This window comes from Aphelocoma coerulescens, unplaced genomic scaffold (assembly GCF_041296385.1).
Source record: "Aphelocoma coerulescens isolate FSJ_1873_10779 unplaced genomic scaffold, UR_Acoe_1.0 HiC_scaffold_244, whole genome shotgun sequence".
Taxonomy (NCBI): Eukaryota; Metazoa; Chordata; class Aves; order Passeriformes; family Corvidae; genus Aphelocoma; species Aphelocoma coerulescens.
The window spans coordinates 1-23,290 of record NW_027183589.1 but is presented as its reverse complement, the minus strand read 5'-3'; the positions used below and the strand labels follow the sequence as shown (position 1 = coordinate 23,290).

The following is a 23,290-nucleotide window of genomic DNA, read 5'->3' as shown; positions in this document are numbered from 1 at the left end:
GAAAATGGGATTTTTTGGGGAAAAAAGGGATTTAGAGGTAGAAAAATGGGATTTTTGGGGGGAAAAAGAGGATTTAGGGATAGAAAACGGGATTTTTTGGGGGGAAAAAGGGACTTTTTGGGCGTGTATAAAACCGGGGTTTTTTTAGGGAAAAACGCGGATTTAGGTGCAGAAAATGGGATTTTTTTGGGAAAAAGGGGGTTTTTTGGGGAAAAAAGGGATTTAGAGGTAGAAAAATGGGATTTTTTTGGGGAAAAGGGGATTTTTTGGAGGAAAAAGAGGATTTAGAGGTAGAAAAATGGGATTTTTTGGGGGGAAAAAGGGACTTTTTTTGGGAAAAGAGGGATTTGGGGTGCAGAAAATGGGATTTTTGGGGGGAAAAATGGGATTTTTTTGGGAAAAAGGGGATTACTTGGAGGAAAAAGAGGATTTAGAGGTAGAAAAATGGGAATTTTTTTGGGAAAAAGGGGATTTTTTGGGGAAAAAAGGGATTTAGAGGTAGAAAAATGGGATTTTTGGGGGGAAAAAGAGGATTTAGGGATAGAAAACGGGATTTTTTGGGGGGAAAAAGGGACTTTTTGGGCGTGTATAAAACCGGGGTTTTTTTAGGGAAAAACGCGGATTTAGGTGCAGAAAATGGGATTTTTTTGGGAAAAAGGGGGTTTTTTGGGGAAAAAAGGGATTTAGAGGTAGAAAAATGGGATTTTTTTTGGGGAAAAGGGGATTTTTTGGAGGAAAAAGAGGATTTAGAGGTAGAAAAATGGGATTTTTTGGGGGGAAAAAGGGACTTTTTTTGGGAAAAGAGGGATTTGGGGTGCAGAAAATGGGATTTTTGGGGGGAAAAATGGGATTTTTTTGGGAAAAAGGGGATTACTTGGAGGAAAAAGAGGATTTAGAGGTAGAAAAATGGGAATTTTTTTGGGAAAAAGGGGATTTTTTGGGGAAAAAAGGGATTTAGGGGTAGAAAAATGGGATTTTTGGGGGGAAAAAGAGGATTTAGGGATAGAAAATGGGATTTTTTGGGGGGAAAAAGGGACTTTTTGGGGGTGTATAAAACCGGGATTTTTTTGGGAAAAACGAGGATTTATGTGCAGAAAATGGGATTTTTTTGGGAAAAAGGGGATTTTTTGGGGAAAAAAGGGATTTAGGGGTAGAAAAATGGGATTTTTTTGCGGAAAAAGAGGATTTTTTTGGGGAAAAAGAGGATTTAGTGTAGAAAAACGGGATTTTTGGGGGGGAAAAAGGGACTTTTTGGGGGTGTATAAAACCGGGATTTTTTCGGGAAAAACACGGATTTAGGTGCAGAAAATGGGATTTTTTTGGGGAAAAGGGGATTTTTTTCGGGGGAAAAAAAAGAATGGAAGGATCTCAACCCCGGATTTTTCGGGGGGGGGGAAAAAACCGCCGATTTCGGGGTGGGCGAGCCCGGAATTCGCCGCTCGCCCCCGCAGCCTCCCCGCCCTGCTGGGCCTGGGAGCCCAGATCGCCTCCGGGATGCGCTTCCTGGCCCGGCTGAACTTCGTGCACCGGGATTTGGCCACCCGGAACTGCCTGGTGGGCGACCACCTCACGGTCAAGGTGGCCGATTTCGGGATGAGCCGCAACCTCTACGCCGGCGACTACTACAGGGTGCGGGGCCGGGCGCTGCTGCCCATCCGCTGGATGGCCTGGGAGTGCATCCTCATGGTGAGGGGAGGGGGGAAAAATGGGATTTGGGGGGAAAAATGGGGATTTGGGGGGAAAAATGGGGATTTGGGGTCGGGATTTGGGGATTGGGGTTGGGATTTGGGGTGGGATTGGATGGCCTGGGAGTGCATCCTCATGGTGAGGGGAGGGGGGAAAAATGGGATTTGGGGTCGGGAAATGGGGTTTGGGGTTGGGATTTGGGGTGGGAAATGGGATTTGGGGGGAAAAATGGGGATTTGGGGTCGGGAAATGGGGTTTTGGGGTCGGGAAATGGGGTTTGGGGTTGGGATTTGGGGTGGGATTGGATGGCCTGGGAGTGCATCCTCATGGTGAGGGGAGGGGGGAAAATGGGATTTGGGGTCGGGAAATGGGATTTGGGGTCATGATTTGGGGTGGGAAATGGGATTTGGGGGAAAAAATGGGGATTTGGGGCAAAAAATGGGGGTTTGGGGGGAAAAAATGGGGATTTGGGGGGAAAAAATGGGGGTTTGGGGTCAGGAAATGGGATTTGGGGTCGGGATTTGGGGTGGGATTGGATGGCCTGGGAGTGCATCCTCATGGTGAGGGGAGGGGGGAAAAATGGGATTTGGGGGGAAAAATGGGGATTTGGGGGGAAAAATGGGGATTTGGGGTCGGGAAATGGGGTTTGGGGTTGGGATTTGGGGTGGGAAATGGGATTTGTGGGGAAAAAATGGGGATTTGGGGTCGGGATTTGGGGTGGGAAATGGGATTTGGGGGAAAAAATGGGGATTTGGGGTCGGGAAATGGGGTTTGGGGTCGGGATTTGGGGTGGGAAATGGGATTTGGGGGGAAAAAATGGGGATTTGGGGGGAAAAAATGGGGGTTTGGGGTCAGGAAATGGGATTTGGGGTCGGGATTTGGGGTGGGATTGGATGGCCTGGGAGTGCATCCTCATGGTGAGGGGAGGGGGGAAAAATGGGGATTTGGGGTCGGGAAATGGGGTTTGGGGTTGGGATTTGGGGTGGGAAATGGGATTTGGGGGGAAAAATGGGATTTGGGGGGAAAAATGGGGATTTGGGGTCGGGATTTGAGGTGGGATTGGATGGCCTGGGAGTGCATCCTCATGGTGAGGGGAGGGGGGAAAATGGGGGATTTGGGGTCGGGAAATGGGGTTTGGGGTCGGGATTTGGGGGAAAAAATGGGGATTTGGGGTCGGGATTTGGGGGTAAAAAGGGAGATTTGGGGTTATAAATGGGAATTTGGGGTCAGGATTTGGGGTGGGATTGGATGGCCTGGGAGTGCATCCTCATGGTGAGGGGAGGGGGGAAAAATGGGATTTGGGGTCGGGAAATGGGGTTTGGGGTTGGGATTTGGGGTGGGAAATGGGGATTTGGGGGAAAAAATGGGGATTTGGGGTCGAGAAATGGGGTTTGGGGTCGGGATTTGGGGTGGGAAATGGGATTTGGGGGAAAAAATGGGGATTTGGGGGGAAAAAATGGGGATTTGGGAGGAAAAAATGGGGATTTGGGGGGAAAAAATGGGGGTTTGGGGTCAGGAAATGGGATTTGGGGTCGGGATTTGGGGTGGGATTGGATGGCCTGGGAGTGCATCCTCATGGTGAGGGGATTTGGGGGGAAAAATGGGGATTTGGGGTCGGGATTTGGGGTGGGAAATGGGATTTGGGGGGAAAAATGGGGATTTGGGGTCGGGATTTGGGGGTAAAAAGGGAGATTTGGGGTTATAAATGGGATTTGGGGTGGGATTGGATGGCCTGGGAGTGCATCCTCATGGTGAGGGGAGGGGGGAAAAAGGGGGATTTGGGGGGGAAAATGGGGATTTGGGGTCGGGAAATGGGGATTTGGGGTCGGGAAATGGGGATTTGGGGGGAAAAAATGGGGATTTGGGGGGAAAAAATGGGGGTTTGGGGTCAGGAAATGGGATTTGGGGTCGGGATTTGGGGTGGGATTGGATGGCCTGGGAGTGCATCCTCATGGTGAGGGGAGGGGGGAAAAAGGGGGATTTGGGGGAAAAATGGGGATTTGGGGTCGGGAAATGGGGATTGGGGTCGGGATTTGGGGTTTAAAAGGGGGATCTGGGGTGGGGAAATGAGGGATTTGGGATGGGAAATGAGGGGTTTGGGATGGGAAAATGGGATTGGGGGTGGAGAAAATGGGATTTGGGGTTGGAGAAGGGGATTTGAGATGGGAAACGGGGATTTGGGATGGGAAATGAGGGGTTTGAGGTGGAGAAAATGGGATCTGGGGTGGGTAAAGAGGGATTTGGGATGGAGAAAATGGGATTTGGGATAGGAAACAGGGATTTGAGATGGGAAATGAGGGGTTTGGGGGAGAGAAAATGGGATTTGGGGTTGGAAAATGGGATTTGGGGTTTAAAAGGGGGATTTGGGGTGGAGAAAATGGGATTTGGGGTGGAGAAAATGTGATTTGGGATGGGAAACGGGGATTTGGGGTTGGAAAAGGGGATTTGGGGTGGGAAATGAGGGATTTGAGGTGGAGAATATGGGATCTGGGGTGGGTAAAGAGGGATTTGGGATGGAGAAAATGGGATTTGGGATGGAGAAAATGGGATTTGGGGTGGGAAATGAGGGATTTGGGATGGACAAAATGGGATTTGGGATGGAGAAAATGGGATTTGGGGTTGGAATAGGGGATTTGAGATGGGAAATGAGGGATTTGAGATGGGAAACGGGGATTTGGGATGGGAAATGAGGGATTGGGGTGGAGAAAATGGGATTTGGGATGGAGAAAATGGGATTTGGGATGGAGAAAATGGGATTTGGCATTGGAATAGGGGATTTGAGATGGGAAATGAGGGATTTGGGATGGGAAATGAGGGATTTGGGGTGGAGAAAATGGGATTTGGGATGGAGAAAATGGGATTTGGGGTGGGACATGGGGATTTGGGATGGGAAATGAGGGATTTGGGGTGGAGAAAATGGGATTTGGGGTTGGAAAATGGGATTTGGGGTTTAAAAGGGGGATTTGGGGTGGGAAATGAGGGATTTGGGGTGGAGAAAATGGGATTTGGGATGGAGAAAATGGGATTTGGGGTTGGAATAGGGGATTTGAGATGGGAAATGAGGGATTTGGGATGGGAAATGAGGGATTGGGGTGGAGAAAATGGGATTGGGGTGGAGAAAATGGGATTTGGGGTGGGAAACGGGGATTTGAGATGGGAAATGAGGGATTTGGGGTGGGAAATGAGGGGTTTGAGGTGGAGAAAATGGGATTTGGGATGGAGAAAATGGGATTTGGGGTGGGAAACGGGGATTTGGGGTGGGAAAAATCCCCGAAGCCCCAAACCCCAAAAGCCCAGACCCCAAACCCCAAAAGCCCAGACCCCAAACCCCAAAAGCCCCAGACCCCCAAACCCCAAAACCCCAAACCCCAAAAGCCCAGACCCCCAAACCCCAAAAGCCCCAGACCCCAAACCCCAAAACCCCAGACCCCAAAAGCCCCAGAGCCCCAAACCCCAAAACCCCAGAGCCCCAAACCCCAAAAGCCCCAGAGCCCCAAACCCCAAAAGCCCAGACCCCAAACCCCAAAACCCCAGACCCCAAAAGCCCCAGAGCCCCAAACCCCAAAACCCCAGAGCCCCAAACCCCAAAAGCCCCAGACCCCAAACCCCAAAAGCCCAGACCCCCAAACCCCAAAAGCCCAGAGCCCCAAACCCCAAAACCCCAGACCCCAAAACCCCAGACCCCAAACCCCAAAAGCCCCAGAGCCCAAACCCCAAAATCCCCGAAGCCCGAAACCCCAAAACCCCAGACCCCAAACCCCAAAAGCCCAGACCCCAAAACCCCAGACCCCCAAACCCCAAAAGCCCCAGACCCCAAAAGCCCCAGACCCCAAACCCCAAAATCCCCGAAGCCCCAAACCCCAAAAGCCCCAGACCCCAAACCCCAAAAGCCCAGACCCCAAACCCCAAAACCCCAGACCCCAAAAGCCCCAGACCCCAAACCCCAAAACCCCAGACCCCAAAACCCCAGACCCCCAAACCCCAAAAGCCCCAGACCCCCAAACCCCAAAACCCCCAGACCCCAAACCCCAAAAGCCCAGACCCCAAACCCCAAAACCCCAAACCCCAAAAGCCCCAGAGCCCAAACCCCAAAACCCCAGACCCCAAAAGCCCCAGAGCCCAAACCCCAAAACCCCCAGAGCCCAAACCCCCAAAAGCCCAGACCCCCAAACCCCAAAAGCCCCAGACCCCAAACCCCAAAACCCCAGACCCCCAAACCCCAAAAGCCCCAGACCCCAAACCCCAAAACCCCAGACCCCAAACCCCAAAAGCCCCAGACCCCAAACCCCAAAAGCCCAGAGCCCAAACCCCAAAACCCCAGACCCCAAACCCCAAAAGCCCCAGACCCCAAACCCCAAAAGCCCCAGAGCCCCAAACCCCAAAATCCCCGAAGCCCCAAACCCCAAAACCCCAAACCCCAAAAGCCCCAGACCCCAAACCCCAAAAGCCCAGACCCCAAACCCCAAAAGCCCCAGACCCCAAACCCCAAAAGCCCAGACCCCAAACCCCAAAAGCCCAGACCCCCAAACCCCAAAACCCCAAACCCCAAAAGCCCCAGACCCCCAAACCCCAAAAGCCCCAGAGCCCAAACCCCAAAATCCCCGAAGCCCGAAACCCCAAAACCCCAGACCCCAAACCCCAAAACCCCAGACCCCAAACCCCAAAAGCCCCAGACCCCAAACCCCAAAAGCCCAGAGCCCAAACCCCAAAACCCCAAACCCCAAAACCCCAGACCCCAAACCCCAAAAGCCCCAGAGCCCAAACCCCAAAATCCCCGAAGCCCGAAACCCCAAAACCCCAGACCCCAAACCCCAAAAGCCCAGACCCCAAACCCCAAAAGCCCCAGACCCCAAACCCCAAAAGCCCCAGACCCCAAACCCCAAAACCCCAGACCCCAAACCCCAAAAGCCCCAGACCCCAAACCCCAAAAGCCCCAGACCCCAAAAGCCCAGACCCCCAAACCCCAAAAGCCCAGAGCCCAAAACCCCAGACCCCCAAACCCCAAAAGCCCAGACCCCAAACCCCAAAAGCCCAGACCCCAAACCCCAAAACCCCAGACCCCCAAACCCCAAAAGCCCAGACCCCAAAAGCCCCAGACCCCAAACCCCAAAAGCCCCAGACCCCAAACCCCAAAAGCCCCAGAGCCCAAACCCCAAAAGCCCAGACCCCAACCCCCAAAACCCCAAACCCCAAAAGCCCAGACCCCCAAACCCCAAAACCCCAGACCCCAAACCCCAAAACCCCAAACCCCAAAAGCCCCAGACCCCAAACCCCAAAACCCCAGACCCCAACCCCCAAAACCCCAGACCCCAAACCCCAAAAGCCCAGACCCCAAACCCCAAAACCCCAAACCCCAAAAGCCCAGACCCCAAACCCCAAAACCCCAGACCCCCAACCCCAAAACCCCAGACCCCAAAAGCCCAGACCCCAAACCCCAAAAGCCCCAGACCCCAAAAGCCCAGACCCCCAACCCCAAAACCCCAGACCCCAAAACCCCAGACCCCAAACCCCAAAAGCCCCAGACCCCAAACCCCAAAAGCCCCAGAGCCCAAACCCCAAAATCCCTGAAGCCCGAAACCCCAAAACCCCAGACCCCAAACCCCAAAACCCCAGAGCCCCAAACCCCAAAAGCCCAGACCCCAAACCCCAAACCCCAAAACCCCAGACCCCAACCCCCAAAACCCCAGACCCCAAACCCCAAAAGCCCCAGACCCCCAACCCCAAAACCCCAGACCCCAAAAGCCCCAGACCCCAAACCCCAAAACCCCAAACCCCAAAAGCCCCAAACCCCAAACCCCAAAACCCCAAACCCCAAAAGCCCCAGACCCCAAACCCCAAAAGCCCAGACCCCAAACCCCAAAACCCCAAACCCCAAAAGCCCCAGACCCCAAACCCCAAAAGCCCAGACCCCAAAACCCCGCCCGCTCCCAGGGCACGTTCAGCCCGGCCAGCGACGCCTGGGCCTTCGGGGTGACGCTCTGGGAGGTGCTGACGCGCTGCCGCCGGCAGCCCTACGGGAGCCTCAGCGACGAGCAGGTGATCGCCAACGCCGGCCACCACTTCCGCAACCAGGGCCGCCAGGTGGGCGCTGGGAGCCGCTGGGAGGGGGACTGGGAGGGGATTGGGGGGCACTGGGAGGGACTGGGAAGGGATTGGGGGGGATTGGGAGGCACTGGGAGGGGATTGGGGGGGACTGGGAGGGACTGGGAAGGGATTGGGGGGGACTGGGAGGGGATTGGGGGGGATTGGGAGGGGATTGGGGGCTACTGGGAGGCACTGGGAGGGGATTGGGGGGGATTGGGGGGGATTGGGAGGGACTGGGAGGGGATTGGGGGGGACTGGGAGCCACTGGGAGCCGCTGGGAGGGGACTGGGAGGGATTGGGGGGGACTGGGAGAGGATTGGGGGCTACTGGGAGGCACTGGGAGGGGATTGGGGGGGACTGGGAGGGACTGGGAAGGGATTGGGGGGGACTGGGAGGGGATTGGGGGGGACTGGGAGGGACTGGGAGGGGATTGGGAGGGATTGGGAGGCACTGGGAGGGGATTGGGGGGGACTGGGAGGGACTGGGAAGGGATTGGGGGGGACTGGGAGGGGATTGGGGGGGATTGGGAGGGGATTGGGGGGGACTGGGAGCCACTGGGAGCCGCTGGGAGGGGACTGGGGGGGATTGGGAGGGACTGGGAGCCACTGGGAGCCGCTGGGAGGGGATTGGGAGGGGATTGGGGGGGACTGGGAGGCACTGGGAAGGGATTGGGAGCGACTGGGAGGGGATTGGGGGGGACTGGGAGCCACTGGGAGCCGCTGGGAGGGGACTGGGAGGGGATTGGGGGGGACTGGGAGGCACTGGGAAGGGATTGGGAGCGACTGGGAGGCACTGGGAGGGGATTGGGGGGGACTGGGAGGGGATTGGGAGGGACTGGGAGCCACTGGGAGGGGATTGGGGGGGACTGGGAGGGACTGGGAAGGGATTGGGAGCGACTGGGAGGCACTGGGAGGGGATTGGGGGGGGACTGGGAGGGGATTGGGGGGGACTGGGAGCCACTGGGAGCCGCTGGGAGGGGACTGGGGGGGATTGGGAGGGACTGGGAGCCACTGGGAGCCGCTGGGAGGGGACTGGGAGGGGATTGGGGGGGGACTGGGAGGGGATTGGGGGGGACTGGGAGGCACTGGGAGGGGATTGGGGGGGACTGGGAGGGACTGGGAGGGGATTGGGGGGGACTGGGAGGCACTGGGAGGCACTGGGGGGCACTAGGAGGGGATTGGGGGGGACTGGGAGGCACTGGGAGGGGATTGGGAGCCACTGGGAGGGACTGGGAGGCACTAGGAAAGGATTGGGAGCTACTGGGAGGCACTGGGAGCCACTGGGGGGCACTGGGAGGGGATTGGGGGGGACTGGGAGGGGATTGGGGGGGACTGGGAGGCACTGGGAGCTGCTGGGAGGGGACTGGGAGGCACTGGGAGGCACTGGGAGCCGCTGGGGGGCACTGGGAGGGTCATAGGGGGGGACTGGGAAGGGATTGGGAGGGACTGGGAGGGGATTGGGGGGGACTGGGAAGGGACTGGGAGGCACTAGGAGAGGATTGGGAGCTACTGGGAGGCACTGGGAGGGGATTGGGAGGGACTGGGAGCCACTGGGAGGGCACTGGGAGCGGGTTATGGGACCCAGTCCCTCCCAGTGCCCTCCCAGTGCTCCCAGTAAGCCCAGTTTCCCCAGGAGTACCTGCCCTGCCCCCCCGGCTGCCCCCCGGGCCTGCACCGGCTGATGCTGAACTGCTGGGCCCGAGAGGCGGCCGAGCGGCCGAGCTTCGGCCTCCTGCAGCGGGCCCTGAGTGACCGCTCGGCCCTGGAGTGACCATCACCATCATCATCATCATCTTCATCATCATCATCCTCACTGAGCGCCCTTCGGCCTCCTGCAGCGGGCCCTGAGTGACCGCTCGGCCCTGGAGTGACCATCATCATCCTCATCACCTTCATCATCATCATCTTCATCATCATCATCATCATCGTCATCGTCATTGTCATCATCATTATCATCATCATCCTCATCGTCATCCTCATCATCATCATCGTCATCTTCATCACCTTCATCATCATCATCATCCTCACTGAGCGCCCTTCGGCCTCCTGCAGCGGGCCCTGAGTGACCGCTCGGCCCTGGAGTGACCATCATCATCCTCATCATCTTCATCATCCTCATCATCATCATCCTCATCATCATCATCCTCACTGAGCGCCCTTCGGCCTCCTGCAGCGGGCCCTGAGTGACCGCTCGGCCCTGGAGTGACCATCATCATCCTCATCATCTTCATCATCATCATCTTCATCATCTTCATCATCATCATCCTCACTGAGCGCCCTTCGGCCTCCTGCAGCGGGGCCCTGAGTGACCGCTCGGCCCTGGAGTGACCATCATCATCCCCATCACCTTCATCATCGTTATCATCATCATCATCCTCATCATCATCATCATCATCATCATCATCATCATCACCCTCATCATCCTCACTGAGCGCCCTTCGGCCTCCTGCAGCGAGCCCTGAGTGACCGCTCGGCCCTGGAGTGACCATCATCATCATCATCATCATCTTCATCCTCATCATCCTCACTGAGCGCCCTTCGGCCTCCTGCAGCGAGCCCTGAGTGACCGCTCGGCCCTGGACTGACCATCATCATCATCGTCATCTTCATCATCGTTATCATCATCATCATCCTCACTGAGCGCCCTTCGGCCTCCTGCAGCGGGCCCTGAGTGACCGCTCGGCCCTGGAGTGACCATCATCATCATCCTCATCATCATCATCGTCATCTTCATCTTCATCATCGTTATCATCATCATCATCATCGTCATCATCTTCATCATCTTCATCATCATCTTCATCATCATCCTCATCCTCACTGAGCGCCCTTCGGCCTCCTGCAGCGGGCCCTGAGTGACCGCTCGGCCCTGGAGTGACCATCACCATCATCATCGTCATCTTCATCATCGTTATCATCATCGTCATCATCTTCCATCATCCTCATCATCCTCATCATCATCATCCTCATCATCATCATCCTCATCATCATCATCCTCATCTTCATCCTCATCATCCTCACTGAGCGCCCTTCGGCCTCCTGCAGCGGGCCCTGAGCGACCGCTCGGCCCTGGAGTGACCATCATCATCATCATCATCCTCATCATCATCATCGTCATCGTCATCATCATCATCTTCATCATCCTCATCCTCATCCTCACTGAGCGCCCTTCGGCCTCCCGCAGCGGGCCCTGAGTGACCGCTCGGCCCTGGAGTGACCATCATCATCCTCATCACCTTCATCATCATCATCATCATCATCTGCATCATCATCATCCTCATCATCATCCTCTCTGAGCGCCCTTCGGCCTCCTGCAGCGGGCCCTGAGTGACCGCTCGGCCCTGGAGTGACCATCACCATCATCATCGTCATCTTCATCCTCATCATCTTCATCATCATCATCATCCTCACTGAGCGCCCTTCGGCCTCCTGCAGCGAGCCCTGAGCGACCGCTCGGCCCTGGAGTGACCATCACCATCCTCATCATCATCATCGTCATCTTCATCATCATCATCGTCATCATCTTCCATCATCTTCATCATCGTTATCATCATCATCATCCTCATCCTCACTGAGCGCCCTTCGGCCTCCTGCAGCGGGCCCTGAGTGACCGCTCGGCCCTGGAGTGACCATCATCATCATCATCGTCATCTTCATCCTCATCATCATCATCGTTATCATCATCATCATCTTCATCATCATCATCACCCTCATCATCCTCACTGAGCGCCCTTCGGCCTCCTGCAGCGGGCCCTGAGTGACCGCTCGGCCCTGGAGTGACCATCACCATCCTCATCGTCATCTTCATCCTCATCATCATCACCTTCATCATCATCATCATCATCATCGTCATCATCTTCATCCTCATCCTCATCCTCACTGAGCGCCCTTCGGCCTCCTGCAGCGGGGCCCTGAGTGGGGGAGGGGCTCCGGGGCATTTTGGGGCTAAAATGGAGCTTTTTTGTTAACATTTAATATATTTCGAATTTGGGGTTTTTTTCGAGGGGAGTCTTTCGTTGTTGTTGGGTTTTATTTTTTGAGGGGGGGGGGTCCTCAAATCGTTTCTTTTCCCCTCAAAAATTTTCCGGGTTTTGCCTCAAAACGTTGTTTTTGCCTCCAAAAAAAACCCCACCCCAGAAAGCAGCGGTTTTACCCCAAAAATCCGCTTTTTTCCTCCCCAAAAAATAATCCCAAATCCGCCCAAAAAACTCAAATTTTTTTCCTCCTCAGGACACCCCGATTTTAGGCAAATCCGCTCGTTTTCCTCAGAAATGCAACTTTTTTCTCCCAGAACCCCCTTTTTTCCTCAAAAATTCTCTTTTTTCCCAATAAAATCACCCTTTTCCCCCCAGAAAATCCTTTTTTTTTTCTCCCTTCAACCCATCATTTTTCCCCTGAAAATCCCTTTTTTATGAAAAATCCCCATTTTCATGAAAAACCCCCTTTTTTCCCCCTCACAAACTCCTTGGGGTGCCCCGAATCCCGAAGTTTGTGGTCGCCGGGATTGGGACTTTTTGAGGTTTTTTTGGGAGCCTTTTTTAGGCTTTTTTTTTTTTGGAGCTTTTTTGGGCTCTGTTATTGGTTTTTTTGGGTGGATTTTCCACGATTTTCGTGTTCCCCCCCTTCACCCGTCCCCGGTGTCACCAGCCGGGCTCACAACAGCCGACGTCGGCGTTTATTGTCACTGTCGCGATACAGCTCGGCCAAGCAGCAGCACAGGGGGGGCTTCGTTGCCATGGCAACGGGAGCAGGCAGCAGGCTTTAGCAGTACGCAGGCCGCAGGCTTTGTTGCCATGGCGACGGGAGCAGGCCGCAGGCTTTAGCAGTACACAGGCCGCAGGCTTCGTTGCCATGGTTACAGGAGCAGGCCGCAGGCTTTGTTGCCATGGCAACGGGAGCAGGCCGCAGGCTTTAGCAGGCCGCAGGCCGCAGGCTTCGTTGCCATGGCGACAGGAGCAGGCCACAGGCTTTAGCAGTACGCAGGCCGCAGGCTTCGTTGCCACGGCGACAGGAGCAGGCCGCAGGCTTCGTTGCCATGGTGACTGGAGCAGGCCGCACGCTTTAGCAGTACACAGGCCGCAGGCTCCGTTGCCATGGTGACAGGAGCAGGCCACAGGCTTCGTTGCCATGGCGACGAGAGCAGGCCACAGGCTTTAGCAGTACGCAAGCCGCAGGCTTCGTTGCCATGGCGACGGGAGCAGGCTGCAGGCTTTAGGAGTACACAGGCCACAGGCTCCGTTGCCACGGCGACAGGAGCAGGCCTTGGGAGCAGGTAGGCCCCAGGCTCCGTTGCCACGGCAACAGGAGCAGGCCTCAAGCCTCGGGAGTACACAGGCCACAGGCTTTGTTACCATAGCAACAGCAGCAGGCCACAGGCTGCCAACTGTTGCCATGGCGACAGTCGCAGGCCTCAGGAGTACACAGGCTGCAGGCTTCGTTGCCGTGGTGACAGAAGCAGGCCTTGGGAGTAGACAGGCCGCAGGCTTCGTTGCCACGGCAACAAGAACAGGCCGCAGGCTTCGGCCTACTCCATCCTACGCCATTTTTCGCCCTCTCCCCCCCAAATTCGCCCCCTCCCCATCCCCCCAACCCCACCCCTTCAAAGCAGCTTTGCCCCCCCCCCTCCCCCTCCCCCCCCCCCAAAATACTGCCACGGCTTTGGCCCCCCACCCCCGTCCAGTCCAAACTGGGCCTGGCCCAGTCCAAACTGGGACAGCTCCGGTTGACCCAATACTGACAAAATCGCCCTCCCCCCCCCCGGTTATAAAAAGCCCTTAATTAGGCTAAAAAAACCCTCGTTAGGGATAATTAAAAACCCCTCCCCCCCCCGGTACTAAAAAAGCTACAAAATGGGGTGAAAAGACCCCCCCCCAGACCCCGCCAGGGTGGGAAGAATGTCCTGGACCACCCCTCCCCCACCCAAGAGCGGTTTGGGGGGGGGTCTGGGGGTCTCTGTCCGAGTGTCCATCCCTGTCCTGCCCCTCCGGGGGGGGTCCCACGAGGCCGGAGCCCCTCCCCCATCGCCGGCGCTGGGGGGTCCTGGGGGGTCCCGTGGGGGGGTCCCGGGGGGCTGGGCCGGGGTTACCGACGGCAGGACTCGTCTGGGGGAGGGGAGAAATGGGGGGGGGGGGTGAGGGGGGGACAGGGTTAGGGACCCCCGTTTTGCCCTGAAATCCCCCCAAAATCCACCCATAACCCCCTCAAAGCCCTTCCTGAGAGCGCCCCAGGACCCCTAATCCCCCCAAATCCCCCCAAAATCCCCCAAAATCCACCCATAACCCCCTCAAAGCCCTTCCTGAGACCCCCCCAGGACCCCTAATCCCCCCAAATCCCCCCCAAAATCCCCCCAAAATCCCCCCAAAATCCCCCCAAAATTCACCCATAACCCCCTCAAAGCCCTTCCTGAGAGTGCCCCAGGACCCCAAATCCCCCCAAATCACCCCAAAATCCCCAAAATTCCCCAAAATCCACCCATAACTCCCTCAAAGCCCCTTCCTGAGAGCGCCCCAGGACCCCAAAACCCCCAAATCCCCCCAAAATCCATCAATAACCCCCCAAAACCCTCAAAATCCCCCAAAAAATCCCCCCAAAATTCACCCATAACCCCCTCAAAGCCCTTCCTGAGAGTGCCCCAGGACCCCAAATCCCCCCAAATCCCCCCAAAATCCCCCAAAATCCACCCATAACCCCCTCAAAGCCCTTCCTGAGACCCCCCCAGGACCCCAAATCCCCCCAAATCCCCCCCAAAAATCCCCCAAAATTCACCCATAACCCCCTCAAAGCCCTTCCTGAGAGTGCCCCAGGACCCCAAATCCCCCCAAATCCCCCCAAAATCCACCATTAACCCCCCAAAACCCCTTCCTGAGACCCCCCAGGACCCCAAAACCTCCCCAAATCACCCCAATATCCCCCTCAAACCCCTTCCCAAGACCCTCCAGGACCCCAAATCCCCCCTAAACCACCCCAAATCCCTCCAAAACCCCTCCTCAAAACCCCCAGGACCCCAAAATCTTCCCAAGACCCCCCAGGACCCCAAATCCCCCCCAAACCACCCCAAATCCCGCCAAAACCCCTCCAAAACCCCTTCCCAAGACCCCCCAGGACCCCAAAATCCCCAAAATCCCCCCAAAACCCCTTCCCAAGACCCCCTAGGACCCCAAAAACCCCCAAATCCCTCCAAATATCCCCCTCAAACCCCTTCCCAAGGCCCCCCAGGACCCCAAATCCCCCCCCAAACCACCCCAAATCCTGCCAAAACCCCCCCAAAACCCCTTCCCAAGACCCCTCAGGACCCCAAATTCCCGCAAGACCCCCCAAACCACCCCAAATTCCCCCAAAATCCCCCCAAAACCCCTTCCCAAGACCCCCTAGGACCCCCACAACCCCCAAAATCCCCCCAAAACCCCTTCCCAAGACCCCTCAGGCCCCCAAACCACCCCAAATCCCCCCAAAACCCCTTCCCAAGACCCCTCAGGCCCCCAAATCCCCCCCCAAACCCCCTCCCCAAACCCCAAAACCCACCGACGAGGAGGGCGCGGCCCCGCAGCCCCCCCGGCAGCCCCCGCACGGGGGGAGGGGGCTCCTCTTCCTCCTCCTCCTCCTCCTCCTCCTCCTCAGGGGGGTCCTGGCGGCGCTCGGGGGGTCCCGGGGGGGTCCCGGGGGGGTCCTCGGGGGGTCCCCAGGCCGCCAGCGCCGCCCCCTCGGACGGGTACGAGAAGGTTCTCTCGAGGTCCCGCTCGCTGAACCAGATCTTCAGCTGGGGGGGCACAGGGGGGCATTGGGGGGGCTTGGGGGGCACAGGGGGCATTGGGGGGGCTTGGGGGGCTTGGGGGGCATTGGGGGGTTTGGGGGGCTTGGGGGGCATTGGGGGGTACAGGGGGCATTGGGGGGGCTTGGGGGGCACAGGGGGCATTGGGGGGGCTTGGGGGGTTTGGGGGGCTTGGGGGGCTTGGGGAGCTTGGGGGGCACAGGGGGCATTGGGGGGGCTTGGGGACATTTGGGAGCACAGGGGGTTTGGGGGGCTTGGGGGCTTGGGGGACATTTGGGGGTACAGGGGGCATTGGGGGGCATTGGGGACATTGGGGGTCTTGGGGGGCTTGGGGACATTGGGGGGGCTTGGGGGACATTGGGGGGCACAGGGGGCATTGGGGGGGCTTGGGGGGCTTGGGGACATTGTGGGACTTGGGGGGACATTGGGGGCTTGGGGGGTTCAGGGGGCATTGGGGGGCACAGGGGGCACAGGGGGCATTGGGGGGCATTGGGGACATTGGGGGGCTTGGGGGGCTTGGGGACATTGGGGGGGCTTGGGGGACATTGGGGGGCACAGGGGGCATTGGGGGGGCTTGGGGGGCATTGGGGGACATTGGGGGGGCTTGGGGGGCTTGGGGGCTTGGGGGACATTTGGGGGTACAGGGGGCATTGGGGGGCTTGGGGGGCATTGGGGGACTTGGGGGGTTTGGGGGGCTTGGGGACATTTGGGGGCATTGGGGGGCACAGGGGGCATTGGGGGGGCTTGGGGACATTTGGGGGCACAGGGGGTTTGGGGGGCACAGGGGGCTTGGGGGGCATTGGGGGGGCTTGGGGGGCTTGGGGGGCACAGGGGGCATTGGGGGGCATTGGGGACATTGGGGGGCATTGGGGGCATTGGGGGGACATTGGGGGGCTTGGGGGGCACAGGGGGCATTGGGGGGCGTGGGGGGTTTGGGGGGCTTGGGGGGTTTGGGGGGCACAGGGGGCACAGGGGGCATTGGGGAGCTTGGGGGGCTTGGGGGGGCTTGGGGGGCATTGGGGGCTTTGGGGGACATTGGGGGGCTTGGGGGGACATTGGGGGGCTTGGGAGGCACAGGGGACATTGGGGGCTTGGGGGGTTTGGGGGCATTGGGGGCTTGGGGACATTGGGGGGCTTGGGGGGCACAGGGCGCATTGGGGGCACAGGGGGCATTGGGGGGGCTTAGGGGACATTGGGGGGCTTGGGGGGTTTGGGGGGCTTGGGGGGCTTGGGGGGCATTGGGGGGGCTTGGGGACATTTGGGAGCACAGGGGGTTTGGGGGGGACAGGGGGGAACAGGGGGCTTGGGGGGCACAGGGGGCTTGGGGGGCATTGGGGGGCACAGGGGGCTTGGGGGGCATTGGGGGGGCTTGGGGGGCTTCGGGGCTTGGGGGACATTTGGGGGTACAGGGGGCATTGGGGGGCATTGGGGACATTGGGGGGCACAGGGGGCATTGGGGGGCTTGGGGGGCATTGGGGGGCGTGGGGGGTTTGGGGGGCTTGGGGGGCTTGGGGGGCATTGGGGGGTACAGGGGGCATTGGGGAGCTTGGGGGGCACAGGGGGCATTGGGGGGGCTTGGGGGGCACAGGGGGCTTGGGGGACATTTGGGGGTACAGGGGGCATTGGGGGGCATTGGGGGCTTGGGGGGCACAGGGGGCATTGGGGGACTTGGGGGGCTTGGGGAGCATTGGGGGGTACAGGGGGCATTGGGGGGCACAGGGGGCATTGGGGGCATTGGGGGGGCTTGGGGGGCTTGGGGACATTGGGGGGCTTGGGGGCATTTGGGGGCTTGGGGGGCTTGGGGGGCACAGGGGGCACAGGGGGCATTGGGGAGCTTGGGGGGCTTGGGGGGCTTTGGGGGCTTTGGGGGACATTGGGGGGCATTGGGGGGCTTGGGGGGTTTGGGGACATTGGGGGGCTTGGGGGGACATTGGGGGGCTTGGGGGGCACAGGGGGCATTGGGGGCTTGGGGGGCATTGGGGGGCGTGGGGGGTTTGGGGGGCTTGGGGGGGCACAGGGGGCATTGGGGGGGCACTGGGGACATTGGGGGGACATTGGGGGGACATTGGGGGGACACTGGGGGGACATTGGGGACATTGGGGACATTGGGGGGACATTGGGGACATTGGGGGGACACTGGGGGGACATTGGGGGGACATTGGGGGGACATTGGGGGACATTGGGGACATTGGGGGGACACTGGGGGGACACTGGGGGGACATTGGGGGGACATTGGGGACATTGGGGGGACATTGGGGGGGGACATTGGGGGGACATTGGGGGGACACTGGGGGGACACTGGGGACATTGGGAGGACACGGGGGGACATTGGGGGGACATTGGGGGGACACTGGGGACACGGGGGGGACATTGGGGGGACATTGGGGGGACACTGGGGGGACATTGGGGGACATTGGGGGGACATTGAGGGGATTTTTGGGGGGACATTGGGGGGATTTTGGGGACTTCGGGGGTGTTGGGGACACCCTGGGGGCACCCTATGTCCCCTCCCCCCCCTCCCCACGGTAATTAACGGTAATTAACGGTAATTAATCCCTGCCCCCACCCTCGGCTTGAATTGTAATTAATGGGGTGGGGGGGGGAGGGGAATTGGGGAATTTCGTGGGAATTTTGAGGGGAGGGAGTTTTGGTGGGGGGGGAGAGGGGGATGGGAATTTGAGGAGGGGGGGGATGGGGAGGGTGGGGGAGGGGCCCCTCGCGGCCACCGCGGGAGCCACTTCCTGCCCCTCCCCCACCCGCGGTTCCTGTTTTTTTTGGGGGGGGGCCCGGAGGATTCTGGGTAACGCCCGAGGTGGGGGGAGGGGTGGGGGGAGGGGTGGGGTGACCCCCCCCCCTTGTCCCTGTCCCCAAATCGGGGGGGGAGGGGAGGGGACAGGAGGGGGGGGCCTTGGGGACACTGAGGGGAGCCGAGAGGACAAGGGGGGGAGGGGACACAGGGGGACAAAAAGGGACGGGGGGGGGACGGGGGGGGACAGAGGGGACCCAGGGGGGGACAGAGGGGACCCCCAGGTGACCCTTGGGGACAGGGAGGGGACCCAGGTGACCCTTGGGGACCCAGGACACCCAGGTGACCTTTGGGGACCCTTGGGGACAGGGAGGGGACCCCCAGGTGACCCTCGGGGGCCCAGGGGACACCCAGGTGACCCCTCAGGGACCCAGGGGACAGGGAGGGGACCCAGATGACCCTTGGGGACCCAGGGGGACAGAGGTGACCCCCAGGTGACCCTTGGGGACCCAGGGGGACAGAGGGGACCCAGATGACCCTTGGGGACCCTTGGGGACAGAGGGGACACCCAGGTGACCCTCGGGGACCCTTGGGGACAGGGAGGGGACCCAGGTGACCCTTGGGGGCCCAGGGGACACCCAGGTGACCCTCGGGGACCCTTGGGGACAGAGGGGACACCCAGGTGACCCCAGGGGACAGGGAGGTGACCCAGGTGACCCTTGGGGACCCTTGGGGACAGGGAGGGGACCCAGATGACCCTTGGGGACAGGGAGGTGACCCTTGGGGACACAGGGGACAGGGAGGTGACCCTGGTGACCCTTGGGGACAGGGAGGTGACCCTTGGGGACCCAGGGGGACAGAGGGGACACCCAGGTGACCCCAGGGGACAGGGAGGGGACCCAGGTGACCCTTGGGGACCCTTGGGGACAGGGAGGGGACACCCAGGTGACCATTGGGGACAGGGAGGGGACCCAGATGACCCTTGGGGACCCAGGGGGACAGAGGGGACCCCCAGGTGACCCCAGGGGACAGGGAGGTGACCCCCAGGTGACCCTTGGGGACCCAGGGGGGACAGGGAGGGGACCCAGGTGACCCTCGGGGACCCAGGGGACAGAGGGGACACCCAGGTGACCCTCGGGGACAGGGAGGTGACCCTGGTGACCCTCGGGGACCCAGGGGGGACAGGGAGGTGGCCCAGGGACAGGGAGGTGGCCCAGGTGACCCAGGGACCCTTGGGGACAGGGAGGGGACCCTGGTGACCCCTCGGGGACCCAGGGGACAGAGGGGACACCCAGGTGACCCTCGGGGACCCTTGGGGACAGGGAGGGGACCCAGGTGACCCTCAGGGACCCAGGGGACAGAGGGGACCCCCAGGTGACCCTTGGGGACAGGGAGGGGACCCAGGTGACCCTTGGGGACCCAGGGGGACAGAGGGGACCCCCAGGTGACCCTCGGGGACCCAGGGGGACAGGGAGGGGACACCCAGGTGACCCTTGGGGACCCAGGGGGACAGTGGGGACCCCCAGGTGACCCTCGGGGACCCAGGGGGACAGGGAGGGGACACCCAGGTGACCCTTGGGGACCCAGGGGGGACAGGGAGGGGACCCTGGTGACCCTTGGGGACCCAGGGGGGACAGGGAGGTGGCCCAGGTGACCCAGGGACCCTTGGGGACAGGGAGGGGACCCAGGTGACCCTTGGGGGCCCAGGACACCCAGGTGACCCCTCGGGGACCCTTGGGGACAGGGAGGGGACACCCAGGTGACCCTCGGGGACAGGGAGGGGACCCAGATGACCCTTGGGGACCCAGGGGACAGAGGGGACCCCCAGGTGACTCTCAGGGACAGGGAGGGGACCCTGGTGACCCTCGGGGACCCAGGGGGGACAGGGAGGGGACCCTTGGGGACCCAGGGGGACAGAGGGGACACCCAGGTGACCCCAGGGGACAGGGAGGGGACCCAGATGACCCTTGGGGACCCAGGGGACAGAGGGGACCCTGGTGACCCTTGGGGACCCAGGGGACGGGGAGGTGACCCAGGTGACCCCAGGTGACCCCAGGTGACCCCAGGTGACCCCAGGGGGACAGGGAGGTGACCCAGAGAGGACCCTCGGGGACACAAAAGAGACCCTCGAGGACCAAAAGCGCGGGGACACGAGGACGGGGGAGGGGGGGACAGAGGTGACAGGGAGGTGACACAGGTGAGACACAGGTGAGACACAGGTGACACAGGTGACACAGGTGACACACAGGTGACACAGGTGACACACAAGCGACACAGGTGACACACAGGTGACACACAAGCGACACACGGGTACCTTCTTGCGGTGGGGGTCACTCTTGGCCAGGCAGGAGCGGGGCAGGGCCAGGTAGCCCCCGATCACCTGGATCTGCTCGGCCGTGGGGTAGCGCTTCTTGGGGGGGTCCCGGGGGGGGCTCGGGGGGTGCCACCGGCGCGGCGACACCGCCACCGACCTCGGCGACAGCGCCGGCGACAGCGCCGGTCCCGCGGCGGGGCCGCACCGTGATGGTGTTGCCGCTGCGACGCTGCAGGGCAGGGTGGGGACACGGGGGGGGACACGGAGGGTCCCGGCGGGGCGACCCCCCCCGCATGGACACGGGGACAGAGCCGCTGGACAGAGGGACGGAGGCTCCGGACACGGGGACAGAGGCTCCGGACAGAGGGACAGAGCTGCTGGACACGGGGACAGAGCCGCTGGACAGAGGGACGGAGGCTCCGGACACGGGGACAGAGCTGCTGGACACGGGGACAGAGGCTCCGGACAGGGGGACAGAGCTGCTGGACACGGGGACAGAGGCTCCGGACACGGGGACAGAGGCTCCGGACAGAGGGACAGAGGTTCCGGACACGGGGACAGAGCTGCTGGACAGAGGGACAGAGGCTCCGGACACGGGGACAGAGGCTCCGGACAGGGGGACAGAGCTGCTGGACACGGGGACAGAGCTGCTGGACAGGGGGACAGAGGCTCCGGACACGGGGACAGCGGCTCCGGACAGGGGGACAGAGGCTCCGGACAGAGGGACAGAGGCTCCGGACAGAGGGACAGCCACCGCCCCCGCCCCCCCCGGCGGCGACACCGCGGCCCCGCCCTCGGAGCGCGGAGGTGGCACCGAAGGGGGAGGGGGAGGCGACAGCGGCGACGAGGGAGGGGCGCTGGTGGTCAGCGAGGGGGTCCCGGGGGTCTTGGGTGGCCCCCGCGGGCTCGTGGCCGTTCACCGTCCCTCGCCCCGCCCCCGTTGTCGCCGGTCCTCCCCGTCCTTCGGCCGCCTCCCAGGTCTTGACCATCCCCTTGACCGGCCCGAGGGCCTCCAATGACCCCACACCAGTGGTCACTCCCTGTCCCTTGACCGGCCCGAGGGCCTCCACTGGCCCCACACCAGTGGTCACTCCCTGTCCCTTGACCGGCCCGAGGGCCTCCACTGGCCCCACACCAGTGGTCACTCCCTGTCCCTTGACCGGCCCGAGGGCCTCCACTGGCCCCACACCAGTGGTCACTCCCTGTCCCTTGACCGGCCCCTGGCCCTCCACTGGCCCCACACCAGTGGTCACTCCCTGTCCCTTGACTGGCCCCTGGCCCTCCACTGGCCCCACACCAGTGGTCACTCCCTGTCCCTTGACCGGCCCGAGGGCCTCCAATGACCCCACACCAGTGGTCACTCCCTGTCCCTTGACCGGCCCGAGGGCCTCCACTGGCCCCACACCAGTGGTCACTCCCTGTCCCTTGACTGGCCCGAGGGTCTCGGCCACCCCCTGGCCCTCAGCTGGCCCCACACCAGTGGTCGCCACGTGGCCTCCGGCCGTCCCTTGTCCCTCCGCTGGCCCCACACCCTTGACCACCCCACGGGTCACCGCCGTCCCCACGCCCTTGGCTGACCCCTGACCCTCCGCTGGCCCCGCGGTGGCCACCGAGCCCCGACCCTCGTCCCCTCCCCGGGGACCCTCGGCGCTCCCGGGGCCGAAGCGGCTCCGCAGGCGGCTGACCCGGCCCCGGGGGGGATTTTCGGGGTCCCGGGGGGGATTTTCGGGGTCCCGGGGGGGATTTTCGGCATCTCCGAGGTGATTTTGGGAGTCCCGGGCGGGATTTTGGGGATCTCGGAGATCTCGGGGGCCGTTTCCGGGATCTCGCGGAGAATTTTGGGGAGCCCGGGGAGGATTTTTGGCATCTCCAGGGGGAGTTTGGGGGTCCTGGGGGGCATTTTTGGGGTCCCGGGGGGCATTTTCGGGGTCCTGGGGTGAATTTTTGGGGTCCCGGGGGGGATTTTTGAGGTCCCGGGGTGGATTTTTGGCATCCCAGGGGGGATTTTTGGGGTCCCAGGGGGAATTTTCGGGCTCCCGGGGGGCATTTTTGGGGTCCCGGGGGGCATTTTTGGGGTCCTGGGATGGATTTTTGAGGTCCCGGGGATGATTTTTGGCATCCCGGGGGGCATTTTCGGGATCCCAGGGGGAATTTTCAGGCTCCCGGGGTGGATTTTTGAGGTCCCGGGGGGCATTTTCGGGCTCCCGGGGATGATTTCTGGGGTCCCCAGGTGGATTTTTGGCATCCCGGGGCTGATTTTTGCCATCCCGAGGGGCATTCTGAGGATCCCGGGCGGGGTTTTCGGCACGGCCGCACTCCTCCGGCCCCGGCGCCAGCGCCGGGGACCCCCCAGGGACCCCAGGCCCGGACGGGACCCCCGGAAAGGTGCTGGGGACCCCCGGGCCGGCTCGGGCTCGGCGCCGTTCCAGCAGCTCCCGCTTCCAGGGGGGCACCTGGGCCGCCCGGTCCCGCTGCTCCCGCTCCCGGCGCCGCGCGGCCTCCTCGTCCCGGCGCCGGCGCTCCAGCAGCTGCAGCTTCCAGCCCGGAACCGCCATCCCTGGGGAGAGGGGGGGTTTGGGGGAGATGGGATGGGGGTTGGGGGGTCAGGGAGGGAGTTTGGGGGAGCTGGGATGGGGGTTGGGGGGTCAGGGAGGGAGTTTGGGGGAGATGGGATGGGGGTTGGGGGGTCAGGGATG

General features: G+C 61.2%; 2 protein-coding genes across 2 annotated transcripts in view; one reads left to right on the top strand and one right to left on the bottom strand.

Moving 5' to 3' along the window:
- LOC138101346 (epithelial discoidin domain-containing receptor 1-like) overlaps positions 1-9,540 on the top strand; it is a 34,106-nt gene extending 24,566 nt beyond the window's left edge. The window contains exons 15-17 of the mRNA XM_068999142.1: positions 1,452-1,686; positions 7,618-7,767; positions 9,403-9,540. Coding sequence (XP_068855243.1) covers positions 1,452-1,686; positions 7,618-7,767; positions 9,403-9,540 — 523 coding nt within the window. The remainder of the gene's footprint in view (positions 1-1,451; positions 1,687-7,617; positions 7,768-9,402) is intronic.
- A 4,053-nt stretch (positions 9,541-13,593) lies between these two features.
- On the bottom strand, positions 13,594-23,149 carry PPP1R18 (protein phosphatase 1 regulatory subunit 18). The gene is made up of 4 exons (XM_068999141.1): positions 21,622-23,149; positions 20,595-21,451; positions 15,288-15,522; positions 13,594-13,867 (listed from the first exon to the last, which is right to left on the bottom strand). The coding sequence occupies exons 1-4, from the start codon at positions 23,147-23,149 to the stop codon at positions 13,848-13,850; spliced, it is 2,640 nt and encodes an 879-aa protein (XP_068855242.1). The 3' UTR covers positions 13,594-13,847.
- Positions 23,150-23,290: the final 141 nt, after the last annotated feature.